The 20,249-nt window shown below is 43.2% G+C and overlaps 1 protein-coding gene across 1 annotated transcript in view; it reads right to left on the reverse strand.

Moving 5' to 3' along the window:
• PARD6G (par-6 family cell polarity regulator gamma) overlaps nt 1-20,249 on the reverse strand; it is a 96,617-nt gene that overhangs the window by 48,697 nt on the left and 27,671 nt on the right. The window contains exon 2 of the mRNA XM_023648046.2: nt 14,746-14,968. Within this exon, the coding sequence (XP_023503814.1) occupies nt 14,746-14,968 (223 nt within the window). The remainder of the gene's footprint in view (nt 1-14,745; nt 14,969-20,249) is intronic.

Below are 20,249 nucleotides of genomic sequence, written 5' to 3' on the forward strand. Positions count from 1 at the left end.
ACAAAAATACAATGCCGGGTTGAAATGACCTTGACAGGATGCATATCATGACCCTGTCGATGTAAAACTATGTCCAGCAAGTTGGAGCTGCACCAAGGGGGGTGTGGGCCTCACCGAACGCCAACAGTGGTCACTGGCGTGGTGGGGCTCTTCATTTCCACGTTGTCTGAATTTGCTTTTACAAATGTTATAAACAGATACGACTTTTTAAAAACAAAGAGTTTTACAAAGAGTTTAATAACATAGGTATGTTTACGATGTGCTAGGCTTTTAAAAAGCAAGAATCCAAATTATAAATATACTATGGGCTTCAATATGTGAAAGTAAATCTGACCAGAAAATGAGTAAGAAGAGAGCAGACTCCAGTTCCATCAGTGTCGGCTCTCACCGTCTGCACGAGGTGCTCTGCTGGGACTGCCAGAGACTGGAACCAGCCCTTCCACAGGCTCGCCTGGAGGGGACGATGCCGCCCAGAGACCCGGGTGGAGTGGCTGCGTCCAGCAGACAGCACGACCCTGCTGTTGCCACAGAGGCTACACAGAGAGCCAGCCTTTCCAGGACGAGCCCCTGGACTCTTCTGGACGGTGGGTGGCTCCGGCTTTGTTTTCTTTCTAATGAGCTACATCAGCACATTCTCTCCTCCCATCCACTCCCACTCCAGGGTGAACGAGGCCTTCAGGCGTTTGTTTTCTGTGTGTTCCCACGGTGGAGCAATGGGAGACTTTTTGCCCTTTTTTCAACTACGAAAAAGGGGAAATTCTCAAAACACGCAAATTTCCAGGAATCAGTGGCAATTAAAGAAGCAAATGTGTCACATAAAAAATCTCCCATAGCAGAGGGGTGTTACGTCTGCCCCTGTGAGCACGGGGACGCAGACAAGACTGACTCAGCAAAACCATTGCTTTCCCCTGCCCTCAGCACACACAGCCTCAAAACCCCGGGCAGGTCTGAGGAAAGAGAGCAGATGAGGATGGGACAACAGAAATGCAATTGTGGCAGCTGAAGAAACTAGACACACCGTGAGCTTCCTGCTGAGCAGTGGACCCCGACTTAAAAACCCAACACACCCCCTGCTACTCAGTGAAGAATCCAAGAAAATCAAGTACAAGCAGGACGTACATGCCTGATTCTCTAAGATTCTCCCAGTGTCTGTAACCAAATTCTCAATGATTTTATATGCTTTACTTTGAAAAATATCCCTTAATTACCTTTTTTTGGCAACTCACTTAAGCGAAATCACAAGTAAATACCCCCCACTCCAATCATGCAACTTCTGATAAATCAAGAAGCTTACAAGTGTGTTGTCCTCATTCTAGGAACCCAAATGAATGCCGAATGCCAAGAGCAGTTAACAGACACATGAAAATGTGCAATATTTACGTTTACTTTAAAAGGAAATAGTTCAGAGCACTCTAACTGCGCTGAAAATCTTTTGGTTTAGTTAAGTCTTCACTAACCCTCCTCTGACACTCTGAGAGGCCACTTATCCCAGGGACAGAAATGAAATTCAATTAGGATTCCACCTCCAGTCCCGGGCTGGGCCTGGGATCTCCCACATCACAGGGGTACAGGGCATGCTGGTATTTGAAGGGTTCATTCGATGGGTAAGTGGTGAAAAGCTAGTGTTTGCATGTCCTGTTTACTCTGCTAAAAATAGAAGACGATACTTCGAGTATCTTCTCTGGTCTGTGCTGCCTTCTCTCTGGCTTGGGCCGGCTTCCTGAAACGTTCCTGCACCCCTGGGGAGGACAGGAGTGTGCAGGGGACAGAGGGAAGTGGCTCCTTAATGCCGGCTGGGTCTGCCATCCAAATGTGCAAACGCGAGTCCAGGTTCTCCCACAATCACCACCTCATTCTGGTGACTGCTGTTCTTCTTACTTAAACAGCAACGCATTAGAGCAAAAAGCATAATGATATCTGTTATGTACCCAAGGGAAAAACCCCATAGCTTTTAACAGCAGCCCAGCCTGGGGGAGAGGACTGCAGAAGTCTGGTAAAGAAAGAAGGAAAGAAGCCCACAGATGTGAAGGCCAAAGGTGTGGTCCTCTGAACTGTGGGTAGAAATGCCACCTAACGTGCTAAGGAGAATGTTCCCTGACTGGGTCCCAGGAGGACAAAATCCAAGTCATTCTTGGCCTGTTGTCTCAGCTCCCAAACACAGACTGACTACAGCTGGGGTTTTAACCCTGAGTGTCCCAAGAACCCTCAGCGTCTGAGGATGCTTGGCAATTCCTTCTCAAATAACGTTCTTAAAGGCATAAAGTAAAACACACGGATTACAAAGGAAGTAAGTTACTGTGAAGCCAATTGACAAGATACTAAAGAAAATGTGTGATACAACACTGCACATGCTTTCTTACTAACTCATTTAGTAACAATCTGTACCAGTGGTTTGAAGTAATTGTTACTGTAAGTGATATTCAAGATATCTGGCTACAACTAACACGTGAAATGAAAATATCTGTGATTTCTATTGGTAACAAAGCCGTGGGTCCTGCTAACCTACTGTGCCAATTACATCCCTAGTGAGTTCATGACAGACAGCAGAAGCCCCTCAGGAGCCAACTGTGGTGTCTGGAGCAGTGTGCTGGTCCGATGCCAATGAACCAGGACGCCAGGTGCTGCTTGCAGCTGGGGCCACACCGAAGCACTGGAGGCTTCCTCTTACGAGGGCAAGACAGGATTTTAAAAAATGTTTTAACAAATTAATTAGTCAAAGTATTCATTCACATTAAATATGGCTGAATTTTGGAAATAAAGGCTAGAGACAAGCCAGATGACCTCACTCAGGGCCAAGATTCAGACCCAAGGGAGTCTGGTTTGAATCTTGTACTTTTTAATTTTTTAGCAGCTTTATTGAGATATAATTTACATACCATAAAGTTCACCCATTTAAGAGTATAATTCAATGGTTATTAGTATATTTACGGAGCTGTGTAACCAGTACCACTATTGAATTCCAGAATGTTTCCATCGTCTGGTAAAGAAGCCCCGTAACCCCCAATTCCCCCCGCCGGCAACCATGAACCTACTTTCTGTCTAGATGGATCTGCCCATTCTGGACCAAATCAGTTGGTTCTTGTCATTCATGGTGCTTGAGTTCTACATGGTTCTACAAAGTCTCCATGAACAGCAAATTACTGAATGCTGAACCATGCTCCTGGGGAAACACTGGGTTAGGTTCCTGGGAGCCTCTAGTGTCAACATTCTCAACCACTCCTCAATATACAACCTTGTGTTATAAGTGTTTCTGTTTAAAGACACCTTATTTAGTATATATTATTGATTCATTAATGTTGAACTCATGGCCAAGCGTGTTTTCTACATAAAGCACATCACATCCATCTCATGCTTAGGGAAACTCGACAGCCCTCAGCAGTATGCTTGGGGGTCATTTTAAATTAACAGTGAAATTACAAGAAAAGTACAGGAGGATTCTGGGAAGATGGCAGAGGAGGAAGCACCAGGAATCTCCCCACCTGGACGACAAGTGCAGGAGCAGAGTCTGTCTGATGGAACCATTTTGGAATCTGGGGCCTGCTGAAGGCTTGTCACTTCCAGGGGAAGGCTTGGATGGTAAATTCTAGTCAATTTCTGCTCTTAGCACAGTAGCAGGCACCTGTCACCACCCCAGACCCCTGGCAAGAAACTGTGCACGTGTTCCTGAAGCAGCCTGCACACAGCGGGTGGGAGCCAGGGTGGGCACAAAGGGTTTTGTGCCCCAAACACTGAGATCCTGTGCTCTGACTGCTGCTTGCTGCTTCGGACCACAGAGGTGCAGACACAGAGGCGGGTGGCCACTGCGGCTGCACCTCTCCCAGTGTAGCAAGACCCCCGCCTTCCGCTCAAGTGACTTCCAGGAGAGTTAAAGGGTGTGCGTCCTTTTCCCTCTTCATTTTTCTCTTTTTCCCCTTTTGGGAGCCAGTCATTAAAGACTAGGACATTCAAAAACAACTGCATACATGGAGAAAATTAGAAAGTGACTGTGCATGCCCAAGAAAAGGCTCAGGAAAAAACCTAAGACGACACTAAGTTTACCCCTCAGGCTGATCCTTGGCACAGAGACAGCCTACAACAAGAAAAAAAAAAAGAATAAAACAGCAAACTTTGGGAAGGGGGAAAATCTGATTTTCAGAATTACCATGTTACTAGATTCAAATGTCTGCTTTCAACAATAAAATCACAAGACACACAAAGAAACAGGAGTGTACAGCCCATTCAAAGGAAGAAAGTAACTCAACAAAATCTCTCCCTGGAAAAGACTTAATGGCAGATATGTTAGAAAAAGACTTTAAAAAATAGTCTTAAAGATGCTCAAAAAACTAAAGGAAGATTGGATAAAGTCAAGAAAATGAAGAATGAACAAAATGGAAATATCAATAAAGAGAAAGAAAACCTAAAAAGAAACCAAAAGAAATCCTGGAGCTGAAAAGTACAATAACTGAAATGAAAAATTCACTAGAAAGATTCAACACAGATTTGAGCAGGGAAAAGAGAAAAATCAGTGAACCTCAAGATAGGACAACAGAAATCATCCAGGCTGAGGAATAGAGTAAAAGATTTAAAAAATCCCAAAAAACAGAGCCTAAGGGACATGTGGGACACCTGAAAAGGACCAATATACTTCTTGTGGGAGTCCCAGAAAGAGAAGAGAGAGAGAGAAAGGAGCAGGGAGAATATTTGAAGAAATAGTGGCTGAAAACTTTCCAAATTTGAAGAACAACATGAATATAAAATCCAAGAAGGTAAAAATATTCCAAGTAAGATGAATTCAAAGAGACCCACTCTGAGACACATTATAGTCAAACTTTCAAAGACAAAGAGAGAATCTTGAAAGCAGCAAGAGAGAAGCAAATCATCACATACAGAGGATCCTCACTAAGATTATCAGCAGGTTTCTCATCAGAAACTTTGGAGGCCAGTAAGCAATGGGCCAATATATTCAAAATGATAAAAGAAAAAACACTGTCAACAAATAAAGACATACCTTGGAGATATTGTGGGTGTGGTTCCAGACCATGGCAATAAAGTGCATGTTGCAATGAAGTACATATTGCAATAAAGTGAGCAACACGAATATTTTGGTTTACCAGTGCATGTAAAACTTATGTTTACTCTATTAAGTGTGCAACAGCATTATGTCTAAAAAATGTACATAGATTAATTAAAAAACACTTTATTGATAAAAAATGCCAACTATCATCAGAGCCTTCAGCAAGTCACAATCTGTTGGCTGGTAGAGGGTCTTATAAAAACGCAGTATCTGCAAAGTGAATAAAGCACAGTGCAACAGAACCAGGTATGCCTGTAATCCTATATCCAGCAAAAGTGTCCTTCAAAAGTGAGGGAGAAATCAAGACTTTCCCAGATAACCAAAATCTGAGGGAGCTGGCGACCACTAGACCTGCCCTATGGAGAACGCTCATGGGTGTCCTGCAGGCGAAATGAAAGGACAGTAAATATTGACTCAAAGCCACTGCAAAAACACAGATCTCAATAAAGGAAAATACATGGGCAGTTATAAAAGCTAGTGTTATTGTAACAAAGGTTTGAAACTGCACTTTTTGTTTTCTACATGATTGAAAAGGTTAATACATTTTAAGAAAAAGGAAACAATTACTGAAAATCTACTATTACTGTAACTTTGGTTTATAACTCCAACTTTATTTTCCATAATTTAGGAAACTAATGAATTTAAAAGAACTACTAGGGTCTGGCCCAGTGGTTTAGTGGTTGGGTTTGTGTGCTCTACTTTGGCACCCCAGGGTTCATAGGTTTGGTTCCTGGGCTCAGACCAACACACTGCTCATCAAGCCATGCTGAGGAGGCATCCCACACACAAAATAGAGGAAGACTGGCACAGATGTTAGCTCAGGACTAATCTTCCTCACCAAAAAAAAAAAAAAAAAAAAAAAATTAGTTTATGTTGTTGGCACACAATGTATAAAGATGTAATTTTGTGACATCAACAAGTGAAAAGGGTTGCAATGGAGCCATAAAGGAGCAGAGGTTTTGTATGTTATTGAAATTAAGCATAAATTTAAATTATAGTGTTATAACATTAGGATGCTAAATGTAATCCCCATGGGAACCACAAAGAAAATAGCTATAAAGTATACACAAAAGAAAATGAGAAAGGAAGTAAACACTTCACTACATAAAATCAAGTTAACACAATAGAAGACAGGAATGCAGGAAATGAGGGACAAAAAGCTTTAGGGCATATAGAAAACAAACAGCACAATGACAGAAGTCAGTCCCTCCTCATCAGTAATTACTTTCAATGTAAATGGATTAAACTCTCCAAGCAACAGGCAGAGATCGACAGACCAGATGAAAACACAGGATCCAGCTACATGCTGTCTACAAGAGACACACTTGAGATCCAAAGACACAAACAGGTTGAAAGTGAAAGGATGGAGAAAGATACACCATGCAAATAGTAACCAGAAGCGAGCAGGCGTGGCTACACTAATATCACACAAAATGCTTTAAATCAAAAAAGTTATACACGACAAAGGAAGATATTATATATTCATGAAAGGTTCAACAGAGCAATAACATATAATGATCATAAACATTTATGCACCTAAGGACAGACCATCAAAATATACAAAGAAAAATGGACAGAAGTGAAGGAGAATGAGACAGTTCTACAACAGTACTTGGACTTCAATGCCCCACCCTCAATAATGGAGATGAGGACCAGACAGAAGATAAGGAAGGAAACAGAGGACTTAACCCGATAAACCAACCAGATCTAAGAGACAGACACAGACACTCCGCCCAACAACAGCACACACAGCCTTCTCAAGGGCACATGAGACACTTTCCAGGATAGACCATATGTTAGACCACAAATTAAGTCTCAATAGACTTAAAAAGATAGATATCACACAAATTATCTTCTCTGACCACAACGGGATGAAGTTACAAGTCAATAACATAAAGAAAACTGGAAAATTCACAAAAATGTGGAAACTAAAAAACACACTTTTAAACAACTAATGGATCATAGAAGAAATCACAGGGAAATTAGAAAATACTTAGAGACAAATGAAAAGGAAAACACAGCACACCAAAACTTATGGGAAGCAGCAAAAGAAGTGCTAAGGAGAAATTTACAGCTATAAATGCTTGCATTAGAAACCAAGGAAGGGCTGGCCCGGTGGCAGAGTGGTTAAATTTGTACATTCCACTTTGGCGGCCCAGGGTTCACCAGTTCCGATCCCAGGTGCAGATATGGCACTGCTTATCAAGCCATGCTGTGACAGGCGTCCCACATATAAAGTGGAGGAAGATGGGCACGGATGTTAGCTCAGGGCCAGTCTTCCTCAGCAAAAAGAGGAGGATTGGCAGCAGATGTTAGCTCAGGGCTAATCTTCCTCAAAAAAATAAAAAAATAAATAAACAAAGCCAAGGAAGATCTCAAATCAACAACCTAACTTCCTCTTAAGGAACTAGAAAAATAAGAACAAACTAACTCAAAGCTAGCAGAAGGAAGGAAATAATAAAGATTAGGGCAGAAAAACAGGAAATGGAGGATAGAAAATAGGAGAGAAGATCAATTAAACAAAAAATTGGCTCTTCAAAAAAAATCAACAAAGTTGACAAACCTTTAGCTAAATGGACAAAGAAAAAAAGAGAGAAGACTCAAATTACTAAAATCAGACATGAAAGTGGGAACATTACTACTGATTCTACAGAAATAAAAAGGATTATAAGAGAGTACTAGGAATAATTTTATACCAATAAATGGGATAAATGTATAAATTCCTGGAAACACAAAGCGTTATCAAGACTGAATCATGAAGAAATACACCATCTGAATAGACCTATAACTAGTAGGGAGATTGAACAACTAACAAAAATATCCCACAAAAGAAGAGCCCTGGATCTGATGATGGCTTCACTGGTGAATTCTACCAAACATTTAAAGAAGAACTAGTACCAACCCTTCTCAAACTTTTCCCAAAATTGAAGAGGAAGGAACACCTCCCAACTCAACCTACAAGGTCAGCATAAGCCTGATATCAAAGCCAGACAAAGACACAACAAGAGAAAAAAAACTACAGGCCAACATCCTTTCTGAACATTGATGCAAAAATACTCAACAAAATACTAACAAACAGAATTCGGCAGCATATTAAAAGGATTATACCCCATGATCTAGTGGGGTTTTTCCTGGAATGCAAGGATGGTTAGACAATGAAAACCGATCAATGTAATATGCCACATCAACATAATGAAGGGACAAAAACCACGTATCATCTCAATTGATGCAGAAAAAGCATTTGACAAAATTCAACATCATTTCATTAAAAAACAGTCAACAAAACAGGCATAGAAGGAAACTACCTCCACATAATCAAAACTGTATAAAAAAAGTCCACAGCAAACATGATCCTCAACGGTGAAGGACTGAAGCTTTTCCTTTAAGATCAGGAAGAAGGCATGATGCTCACTTCCACCATTTCTAGTCAACAAAGTACTGAAGTTCTAGCCCTAACAATTAGGCAAGAAAAAGAAATAAAAGGCATTCAAATTGGAAAAAAAGAAGTAAAATTATCTCTGTTTGCAGATGATAAGATCTTAGATGTAGAAAATCCTAAAGATTCCACAAAAAAAGCTGTTAGATCTAATAAATGAATTCAGCAAAGTAGCAGGATATAAAGTCAACAGACAAAAAGCAATTACATTTCTATACAAGAGCACTGAATGATCTGAAAAGGAAATTACCAAAAGTTACACAGCATCAAAATTAATAAAATATTTTTGAATTAACTTAACCAAGGAGATAAAAGACCTGTACAGTGAAAATTTAAAAACACTACTGAAAGTAATTAAAGACATAAATCAATGGAAACACATCCCATGTTCATGGACTAGAAGATTTCATATTGTCAAAATGTCGATGTCACCCAAAGTGAGCTAGAGAGTCAATGCAGTCCTTATCAAAATCCCAATGACATTTTTTGCAGAAATAGAGAAACCCATCCTAAAATTTATATGGAATCTCAAAGGACCCTGAATAGTCAAAACAATCTCGACAAAGAAGAAGAAAACAGGAGGACTCACACTTCCTGATTCCAAAACTTAACTACAAAGGTAGACTAATCAAAACAGTGCGGTACTGGCATCAAGACAGACATACAGACCAATGGAACAGAATAGAGAGTCTGGGGGCCGGCCCGGTGGCGCAGCGGTTGGGTTTGCACATTCCGCTTCTCAGCGTCCCGGGGTTCACCAGTTCGGATCCCGGGTGCGGACATGGCACCGCTTGGCAAAAGCCATGCTGTGGTAGGCGTCCCACATATACAGCAGAGGAAGATGGGCATGGATGTTAGCTCAGGGCCAGCCTTCCTCAGCAAAAAGAGGAGGATTGGCAGCAGTTAGCTCAGGGCTAATCTTCCTTAAAAAAAAAAAAAAGAACAGAGAGCCTGGCAATAAACCCTCACATATGTGGTCAAATGAGTTTCGATAAGGAAGCCAAGACCGTGCAATGGGAAAGGACACTCTTTTCAACAAATGGTCTTGAAAAACTGCACATCTACATGCAAAAGAATGAGGCTTATCTAACATTATATACAAAAATTAACTCAAGGTGGATCAAGGTCCTAAATGTAAGACCTAAAACTATGAAATTCCTGGAAGAATACATAAGACAAATGCCTCACAACATTGGATTTGGCAATGATTTCTTGGATATGACACCAAAGGCACAGGTAACAAGAAAAAACAAATTGGACTTCATAAAAAATTAAAAATTTTTTACATCAGGGGCCAGCCCCCTGGCCTAGTGGTTAAGTTTGCGCGCTCCGCTTCGGCGGCCCAGGGTTTGGATCCTGGGCACGGACATGGCACCACTCATTAGGCCACATTGAGGCGGCATCCCACATGCCACAACTAGAAGGACCCACAACTAAAATATACAACTATGTACTGGGGGGATTTTGGGAGAAAAGAGCAGGGGGAAAAAAAAAAGAAGAAGATTGGCAACAGTCGTTAGCTCGGGTGCCAATCTTTAAAAAAAAAAAATTTTTTTTTTACATCGAAAGACACAATTCACAGAGTAAAAAGGTAACCCACAGAATGGGAGAAAATATTTGCAAATCATAAATCTGATAATGGATTAATATCCAGAATATATAGAGAACTCCTAAAACTCCACAACCAAAAGTGAACAACCTGGTGCGAAAATGGACAAAGGACTTGAATAGACATTTCTCCAAAGAATACATACAAATGGCCATTAAGCATATAAAAAGATGCTCAACATCACCAATCATTAGCCAAATGCAAATCAAAACTACAATGAGATACCACCTCACACTTATTTGGACGGCTATTTTCCAAAACCCAGAAAACAACAAGTGGTGGCATGTATGTGAAGAAATTGGACCCCTTATACTCTGTTAGTGGGAATGTAAAATGGTACAGATACTGTGGAAAACAGTATGGAGGTTCCTGCAAAAATTAATAAAATTACTATATGGCCCAGCAATTCCACTTCTGGGTACATACCCAAAAGAATTGTAAGCACAGCCTCAAAGAGATATTTGTGCACTCATGTTCACAGCAGCATTATTCACAAGAGCTAAAATGTGGAAGAAACCCAAGTGTCCATCAACAGATGAATGGATAAGCAAAATGTGGTCTGTCCACAGAATGGAATATTTTTCAGCCTCGTAAAGGAAGGAAATTCTGGCACAACATGGATGAACCTGGAGGACGTTATGCTGAGTGAAATAAGCCAGTCACAAAGAGACAAACACTGTCTGAATCTACTTATACGAGGTACTTAGAGTCGTCAAAATCATAAGGACAGAAAGCACGGTGGTTGTCAGGGCTAGGGGAGGGGAGAAAGGGGAGTTATTGCTTAAAAGTCAGAGTGATTCATTTTACAAGATGAAAAGAGTTATGGGGATGGATGGCAGTGATGGCTGCACAATAACGAATTTATTTAATGCCACTGAACTGTACACTTAAAAATGGTTAAGATGGTAAATTTTATGTTATACGTATTTTTTAAAAAAGCACAAAAATGTGGCACTAAACAGACTGTGAAAAGGATGCTTATTTAGTATGAGATGAAACAAGAAGGCGGAGTGGTGCCCTGTTCAGTCTCAGCTGGCTGTGTGCACAGCAACGCAGACTGTTCACCAGTGTGCATGTCTGCAACAAACCCACAAGTGCCCTGAGCATCAATTCTGGGTTACAAACAAATTTAGGCGAGTTCATAAATATGGAATCCGCACATAACAAGGACAGACTGTAAACAGAATGCTACAATATACGGCCTTCTGTGACTGGCTTCTTTCACTGCACATTCTTTTCAAGTTCATCCTACTCGAGCCTGCATTCCTTTAGTGCTTCCTCCCTTTGTACGGCTGAAAAATATCCCAGTGTACGGATACACCACATCTTCTCTGTTCATTCATCCATCAGTGGACATTTGGGTGTTTCCACCTTTTGGCTATTGTGAATAATGCTGTTATGAACATTCATGTACAAGGTTTTGTGTGGAAACATGTTTCCCATATCCTAATACTTTGTTGAGGAGTGTTTACAGCTGTATTTATAAGGGATCTTGGTCTGCAGTTTTATTGTGATGTCTGTGTGTGGCTCAGGGGAAGAGATTAGTAAGTGGCAAAACAATTGATTTTCCCGAACATAACCATGGGTTTATTTCGACATCTACTAGAAGAATGCTAACTTTTCATTTGTGGCAGTAATACAGTTTCTCCTTAAAATAAATGTCAATGTACAGAAAGTTTTTTTTGAGGAGGAGGATTAGCCCTGAGCTAACTACTGCCAGTCCTCCTCTTTTTGCTGAGGAAGCCTGGCCCTGAGCTAACATCTGTGCCCATCTTCCTCCACTTTATATGTGGGATGCCTAACACAGCATGGCGTGCCAAGCGGTGCCATGTCCGCACCCGGGATCTGAAACGGCGAACTGGGGGCCGCCGACAAGTGGAATATGCGCACTTAACCACTGCACCACCGGGCCGGCCCCCCAGAAAGTTATTAAGTAACTGACAGAGTGGGTGTGGTTACAGCAATATCACAATGGCACTACCGTGAAGGACGTCTCAATGCCCTGCTGCAGGAAGGCATGTGGGCCTCCAGCGTCGCTTCCTGGGAGCCCGAGCTCTGCCCCACCTGGACAGACACCGCCTTCCACACAGCGAGCGAGTGTGTCCTGAACACGCAGGTGTCGCACGGCTCCCGTGTCCCACCTGGACGGACACCACTTTCCACACGGCAAGTGAGTGTGTCCTGAACATGCAGGTGTCGCACGGCTCCCGTGTCCCACCTGGACGGACACCGCCTTCCACACAGTGAGCGAGTGTGTCCTGAACACACAGGTGTCGGGGCGGCTCCCGCGTCCCATTGCCCACAGAAGCACAACTGCCCACCTCTCCCCCTTGGACATGATCTTTACAGCTGGAGTCCATTGAGGACGGGAGGAAGAGAGCCCCAATTTCCCCAATGACGGGATCATGGGGCTGGGCTTGGTGGACAAGGGAACGTTTTCCTATTTGAGCCTGACAACAGCCTGAGGCAGATGCTGCCCCCGCATCTAGAGATGAGAATATTAGGGCTCAGCTGCTCCCAGAGCCAGTAAAAAGGTGCTGGATGTGGGGTCTGAACTCAAGTTCCCCGAGCTCCTTGCTGTCACATGACAGAGAGAGGCAGGCTGTGGGCGACACGCTCACGATAAAAACACAAGAGTGTGAGAAACCCTGAGCCAGCGAGTTAAACTCTGGGCTATTTCTCTGAGGGCAGAGGAAGGGGGAAAGTAAATGAGGATGTCAGGATGCAGGCCTCAGCACCAAGACGTGGGGGCAAAGCTGTCTGAGCTGCAGGGCTGAGTGCACTCCCACCTGCAGACACAGAACCTGGGGCTGCCGATCTCACGTCAGCTGCAGTGAACCCACAGCGCAGGGGCCAGTTCGCCAGGACCGGCCTCCTAAAGGGCAAAGAGATTCTCCTGTGGAGCCTCCAACCCCAGCGCCACACACAGCGCAGACTTGTCTCCTGTATGACAGACAACGAGGGCTGCAGCACATGTGCAGTTCACACCGTGCTCCACACCACTGCTCACCCTCCACACCCCGTGAGCAAACGCCACGACCCCGGAAGGCCAGGGCAGAGCTGGGGCGGTGGGAGCTGGTGCTGCCAGACAGCGAGCCACGACCCCGGCAGGCCAGGGCAGAGCCGGGGCGGTGGGAGCTGGTGCTGCCGGACAGTGAGCAGCCCCAAGAGCAATCAACAAGTGCAACACAGAGAGAGCAGAGGGCGAGCACGGAGGAACGCGCGCTAACCAGGTGGAGCAGTCTGAGGCCAGGCCTTCTGAGAGGGCGTGTGGACAGACACCCAAACGACACGAGGGGCAGAGTCCCAGGCAGGGGCAGCAGGGTGCAGACGTGGCGACAGCAGAGGGAATGAGGGAAAGAACGGGTGGACACCAGAAGAGCCAGGGGCCACACAGAGGCAGTGGGGTGTCCTGGTGCCCCAGCAACTCTGGGGGACGGGTGACGAGAAGAAAGCCAGCTCCCCCGGCCACAGTGAGGAAGTGACAGCCGTGCTGACTGCTTTGTATCGCCAGCAGGACACCAGGCTCAGCAAGAACTACAGATGCAAAGCTTCTGATCTTGTGCCAGAAAACTGTCTGAAGTGAGGTCAGTGGATCCCTGCCGTCCCCTCACCACAAACAAGAGGACAGCCACAGCCGAGGTTCACAGAGCTCTGAGCACTCTGCACGAGTCGCCCACATCCCTCAGGATGGCACGAGGGGTGAGCGTGGTCAGGACACCATCATGCCAGGGAGGGACTGAGGTCACGGAGAGGGCACCCTAAACTCGAGGGCCAGGCACCTTGTCCCATGCCTCCTGCACTGAGCAAGCTGGGCACGGGCTCCCGCGTCCGCCCAGCACGCTCCCAGTCTCTACTCAGGCTCCCGCTGTGCAGCTGCACTGCCCCCGAGACTCAGACCCCTCCCCCTCCTCCTCTACGATGAAAGTCCACAAGAGCAGACCTGGCGAGCGGCACTCAGTGTGGACACAGAAGGTCCACTCAGGGAAGGAGGGGCCGTCTCGACTGGGCAACCAGAAAACTCCCCTTTCTGAATGGCAGCCTCACCTGCAGGTAGTTCTCTCCTTTGGTTTATTATTTTGAAACGTTAACATTCTCCCAAGCTTAGAGAGGAGGAAACAAATGTGAAACGCAGCTCTAAGAAGTGAGCAGCACAAGGCCCTCCCGTCAGCCACTAACCCATATGAGCGATTTATTTTTATATAAAACGACATTGTTGTTACTCACAGCAAAGCTAGGCCTTCAGAGCTAAAAGTCAACCAAATCCAAAGCTAATATCTTTTTCCAATCCTAAAAAGACAGTGGAAAACATACACTAGCAACTTTAAGTTTCATTCTTGGTTATTGGCTAATGCCTTTTCATCACTGAACTCACTTGCTTCCAATTAAAATACTGCAAGTATCAATATTATTTTTTCCTCAGTATTTATAAATCGGAAGTTAACCTACTTAAGGTGGAAAATGTAGTTTAAATATTTTAAGCCTTTCTAATAAATTAATGTTGACCAAATAAATGTTAATTTCTATACCCTCCTACCACAGGCTAGAATACAGAACCACAAGGCTCTGTAATGACAGACAAAACTGAAAACTATTTCTTTCTGAAATGAGCGCTGGGTGAGAGCAGCAACTCAGCCTCCTGGGTACCTCGTTTCTGGATGAACACCCTGAGCAGAGGGTTCGCGCTCGAGACCGCCTTGCAGAAGTTGTCATCATTGTTGATGGGCAGCAGGTCGCCATGCACATCCGCGTAGCCAATGGTCACTTCGGTGTTGGAGATGTGGTGTGTGTGCACGACCAGCTTGTAGAAGTCTTCAAACTTCCCAGGCTTTTGACGGTCCAAAGAGAACCTTCGGAACTCAGCCCCAAACTACAACACAAGAGATAGGATAAATGAACAGCCGGGAAAGGGCACCAGAAATAAGGCGTGGCTTGTTCACTTAATTAACAAGCGTTTGCTGCGCCTCCATGAGGCCTGGACACAGCAATGAATGGCTTCCCCGTCCTCATGGAACGCACACGGGAATGGAGACAGCACTGAGGGGATAGTTCACTCGACACTGGCCTGCGTTCTGAGGGCAGGACAGGTGCTGGCTCAGGTTGTAGAGGAGAAGGCAATGTCAAAATTAATTACAAGTATGCTGGATGTAACGAAACCAAAGTCCACGATAGCGAGGGCCCTGGGGTGGCTGTCCAGGCCCAGGGAACAGCATCTGCACAACACCAAGGCAGGAGGGAAGTGAGGGCCAGCTGAAACTTCTGGACTTTTTCCTAACGGCAACGGAAAGTCCTGTAACAATCTTAATTTTAAGTAAGGAAGTGACTTGATATGATTTGCATTTTAAAAAGACAAAAAGCCTGCACTTCAAAACGATGAGAAGTGGAAGCAAAATTGAAAGAAGGAAGGAATCGGGGTAAAAACGATGCTTCGCAAATCTGAGATAGGAGCACAGGTCCTGCTTCTGGCCAAAAAGACAGAGCAGGCCTCTTTTCAAAAAAAAAAAAAACAGCCTTCCCTCTTGCTGCTTTGGGAAACGCCCAGGGCCCACTTGTTTCCCAGCAGCCCCTGGCCCTGGTTCAGTTGCCCACGGAGTGGCCTGCACAGCTCCAGGCCACCCGCCAGGAGAGGACCCTAGGTCACCTCCCATGGGCTCAATTGTCCAGGGATCCAAGGACACCACCTGTTTGTTTGGCCTCAGGGTTCCGGTTTAGGACACTCTATTGTCCCTCGCTTGGAATGGGGGCCTTCACTCATCAGGCAGGACAGATTCTGTGCTCTTCAATCTAACTGAAAACTAACTATAGTGGTTCCAACATACACAAAAACGAAATGTCTCATGTTTACACAAAACTAGTCATTACATCATCTAGACGTCACGTCAGCTAGTCAAGAGCAAATCTGCTCAAAGCATATGGGTCTGCCTGGTTCTCAAATGTGGGCAGGCAGCAGAACCACCTGGGCCCAGAGTTCTGGGATTGGCTCATCTGGAGTGCAGCCCAAGAACCTGCATTTTTAACAAGTTCCCAGGAGAAGCTGATGCCGTTGGTCTGGGGACCACACACACAAAGCCACTGGTTTTAAGGGAATCAGTCTCCAGACGTCAACTTCCAGATCTCTGAGAACTGAGCCTGCTCCTATTTCCCTTTTAAAAGCAAACAAAAGCAAGCCCCTTAGCCATCCCGCATCCCCCCAGGAATAAAAACTTCAAGGTGCCCAACAGCGGGTCAATCCAAAATAGTGGCCGGGAAAAGCCACCTTTGATGACTAATCAGACTCCCAAAGCCTGCTTCCCACATACAGGCTGAGGGAAGGGGGCTGTGAGCTCAGGGTGCCCCAGTAGGGGCAGGAAGGCTCTCCTCCTCCCCTGCTGTGGTGAGAGGGGCCTCCCTTGGGGGTGGGGCCTGTGCAAGCAGAGCAGAGCAAACCTAAAAATCCCTCCCCCATTGTTTAAAGATAAGCATTATTTTTTTCTCAGTATGTATTCCAAGCACGCACCCTCAGCTGGCCCACTGCAGCAGTGTAGATTCTCCCAACACAGGGCTACATCCTGGGGCTACAAAACTTTTCAAAACAAGAAATCAAGGCTACAGCCTAAGTCTAATGTGATTCCTTTCAGATCCAGTTATCCAGTCACATAACGAACTGCTTATTTCAATGAGAGTCAATCACCCTCTTTCCCATCTCATGCACCTAATACATGCTGACTTCCAGAGCAACCGTAACCCTAACCCTTATCCTCAGGGCATACGTTCCAAGACCTCCAGTGGATGCCTGAGACCGAGGATAGTATTGAATCCTATATATACTATGGTTTCCTCCTACACACACATACCTATGTTAAAACTTAATTTATAAATTAGGCACAGAAAGACATTAACAAGAATAATTTGTCTCCGGCATATCTGAATTGCCAGCACGACTTCTCCTGTGCTTTGGGGTCATTAGTAACTAAAATAAAGGTGACTTGAACACAAGCACTGCAATACCTTGTTCTGATAACCCAGAGGGCTACTAAGTGACTGATGGGCAGGAGCGGGTGTGGATCCGCTGGACAAAGGGACAATTCACAGCCCGGACAGGATGGAGCAGGACAGCGTGAGATTTCATCACACTACTCAGAACAGTGTGCAATTTAAACTTATGAACTGCTTATTTCTGGAACTTTCTATTTAATGTTTGTGGACTGTGGTTGAGTGCAGGTAACTGAAACCTTGGAAAGTAAAACTGCAGACAAGGGGGGACCACTGTATATGAGTTTTTTTCATTAAATACCTAGAGTTTAACCATGCCTAATGAAACTAATAAGAGTATTTCTGACTTTTCTATATAATTCCTAGTTGGATATTCCCCCAAACTGGCCACAACACACTCACTGTCATCTAAGCAACATGAGCCATCACTCATTCCTCTCCCTCCTTCCAGACTTATGCCACATTCTACCATTTAAGTAATGAGAAGCAGCATGCGTCAAAGAAGTTAGTTCCACGGCATTTTAGTCGTAACTACATTTGGTAATTAATCCAAGATGCATCTCAATTTGATTCTCAGCTCTTTTAATAATTTTCCTCAAAATACATCTTAACATGTTAATTTGAGATGAAAATGAATTCAGACTTTTTCTGACAGAAAGCAAGTCCGATTTGTTTTTGACAATGAGGCTGGCTTCGTCAGCCCAGCTACATGGTGAACACCCTTCACATGTTGAATGAACTCCCAAGTTTGGCAAGAAGAAATGTGAAATGTGACACAGAAGCATTTTTTCCAATTATTTTTTATTGCGGCAAAACACACGTAACGTAAAGTTTGCATCTTAACCATTCTTAAGTGTCCAGTTCAGTGGCATTAAGCACATTCCAATTGTTGTGTGGTCATCATCGCCATCCATCTGCTATAACTCTTTTTTATCTTGTAAAACCAAAACTCTGTCCCCATTAAACAATAACCCCCACCCCCACTCCCCCAGCCTCTGGTACCCACCCTCCTACTCTCTGTCTCCGTGATTTGATGACTCTAAGTACCTCATATAAGTGGAGTCAGAAAGTTTTGTGTTTTTGTGACTGGCTTATTATCCTTATCTGATATATATAATCCCTCATCAGATATATGATTTGCAAACATTTTCTCCCATTCTGTGAGTTGCCTTTCATTCTGTGGATCTGAGTCCCTTCTAAAGGGATTACAGCTGTCGTCAGGGTTCTGGGAGGGAAAGGTGGACTTTTGATGCATTTGTCCAACTTGCCTGCTAACCCAGGCCAGCAACGCAAGTTCTTCTTAAAACTTTCCTTAGTAAGTATCGAGCTTTGTTTGCAGTCAGCAACTGGTTTAGAGTGAGATGACCTCCCAGAACAGGTGTTCCACTGGTCTGAGAGTGGGACAGTAGGTGAATGACTGAAGCTCCACAGTCCCTTGCTGTTAGCCCTGCCATGGCGACAAATACCCATGACAGTCACTGAGCATATTAGGAGGTGACCTTTAGTGCTGGTTCAGGCATTTTCATTGGGATCCCTACGCCCTAATAGTGGTCTTCAAACATCACATACTCCCTAAAGAATTTTGGAAAACTACCACTAAGGAAAGGATAATATATTTTTAAGTTGGCATCTAAATTTTTCATAATAAAAATAAATAGTCACAAAGGATATAATTTCCAGCATGCTATAAATATTTCATTTAAAAATATTTTATCATATGATCTTTTAAATATAGCCAATGAAATCTAAATGCCATAGAGATTTCATACCACCATGGTGCATTTTAAAATAGAATGAACAAGCTCCTTCATAACCATCAGAAATGCTACAAGGTTCCTTTTTCTCTTTGATCTCTTGTTTCCATTACACTGCCCAAGAGAATTTAATCCTAATATTTCGTCTTAATAATTTATGCCTGATTACCCTATCACTCTTCTCTGCAACAAAAATAGATAGATAAATTGAAGTTAAGCATTTTTTTTCATATGGCCATAAGGCTCTATTTGTGAAAAATATTTCTAAGTTGTCTAATGGGTATAGAATTTTAGTTTTGCCAAGATGGAAAGAGTTCTGGATTGGATGCACAACACTGGTTGTGTAATTACCACTACTAAACTGTATACTCAAAAAATGGCTAAGATGGTAAATTTGATGCATGTGTATTTTACCACAATTATAAATAAAGTAATATGAAATGAAAAGATTTTTACGGTCAAAAAGTTTCCATACTGAGTCATTACAATGATTAAATCATGACTGAAACATAGTTATAAAATTTGATAAATAATTATTAGCCATCCAAAGTAAACATTTAAAAAAATCCTTCATTTAATGAAAAGTGTTTATTGCTGAATGAGGTAAGGGTAGCATGGATTCTTCTGCTGTTTCTCATTGCTGTGGATGTCCACACTTAGCTCTTTCACACAAACGAGCAGATGGAGAGAAGGATCTCAAGGCCAGATGCTCAGTTCTACGACTCTCACCAAGTCACGTGCCAAAAATAAACAATTGCAGAGTGGTCTATAATCAAAATTATTGTTAATAATCTATTAGCTGACAATTCAATTAATACAACTTTCAATTTTGTTGAGAGCAAAGAACTAGAAACCACTTGACTTGCAAGACTTTTTGTCCAGTCATTGGAGCCATTCACTTTTTCAATTTCTGGTAAGTATACTAAGAATTATACGACAATGAATTGTGCCTTCATTCATTTAACCTGTTTAATCTGTTTAATCTGACATAATAGGTAAGTAAAAATATAAAATTAGCGCTCCATGCCAACATGTTTTTTAAAATAAAATGCTTTTATCATAATGAAGTTGGACCCTTACCTAACACCATTACAAAAACTAACTTAAAATGGGTCCATGACTTAAATGTAAGACCTAAAACTATAAAATTCTTAGACAAAAACATAGGGCAAAAGCTTCAGGACATTGTGTTTGGGAATGATTTCTTGGGTATGACATCAAAGGCACAGGTAACCAAAGAAAAAATAGACATTAAACTTCATGAAAATTAAATTTTGTGCATCAAAAGACACTATCCATAGAGTAAAAAGGCTGTAAAAAGGGATTACTATTCAGAATAACATGGAGAACTCCTAAGCAAAATGAGGTATACATATACAATGGAAAGTTATATATACAGTGGAACGTTCTTCAGCCTTAAAAAGG

Source organism: Equus caballus, chromosome 8 (assembly GCF_041296265.1).
Source record: "Equus caballus isolate H_3958 breed thoroughbred chromosome 8, TB-T2T, whole genome shotgun sequence".
Lineage (NCBI taxonomy): Eukaryota > Metazoa > Chordata > Mammalia > Perissodactyla > Equidae > Equus > Equus caballus.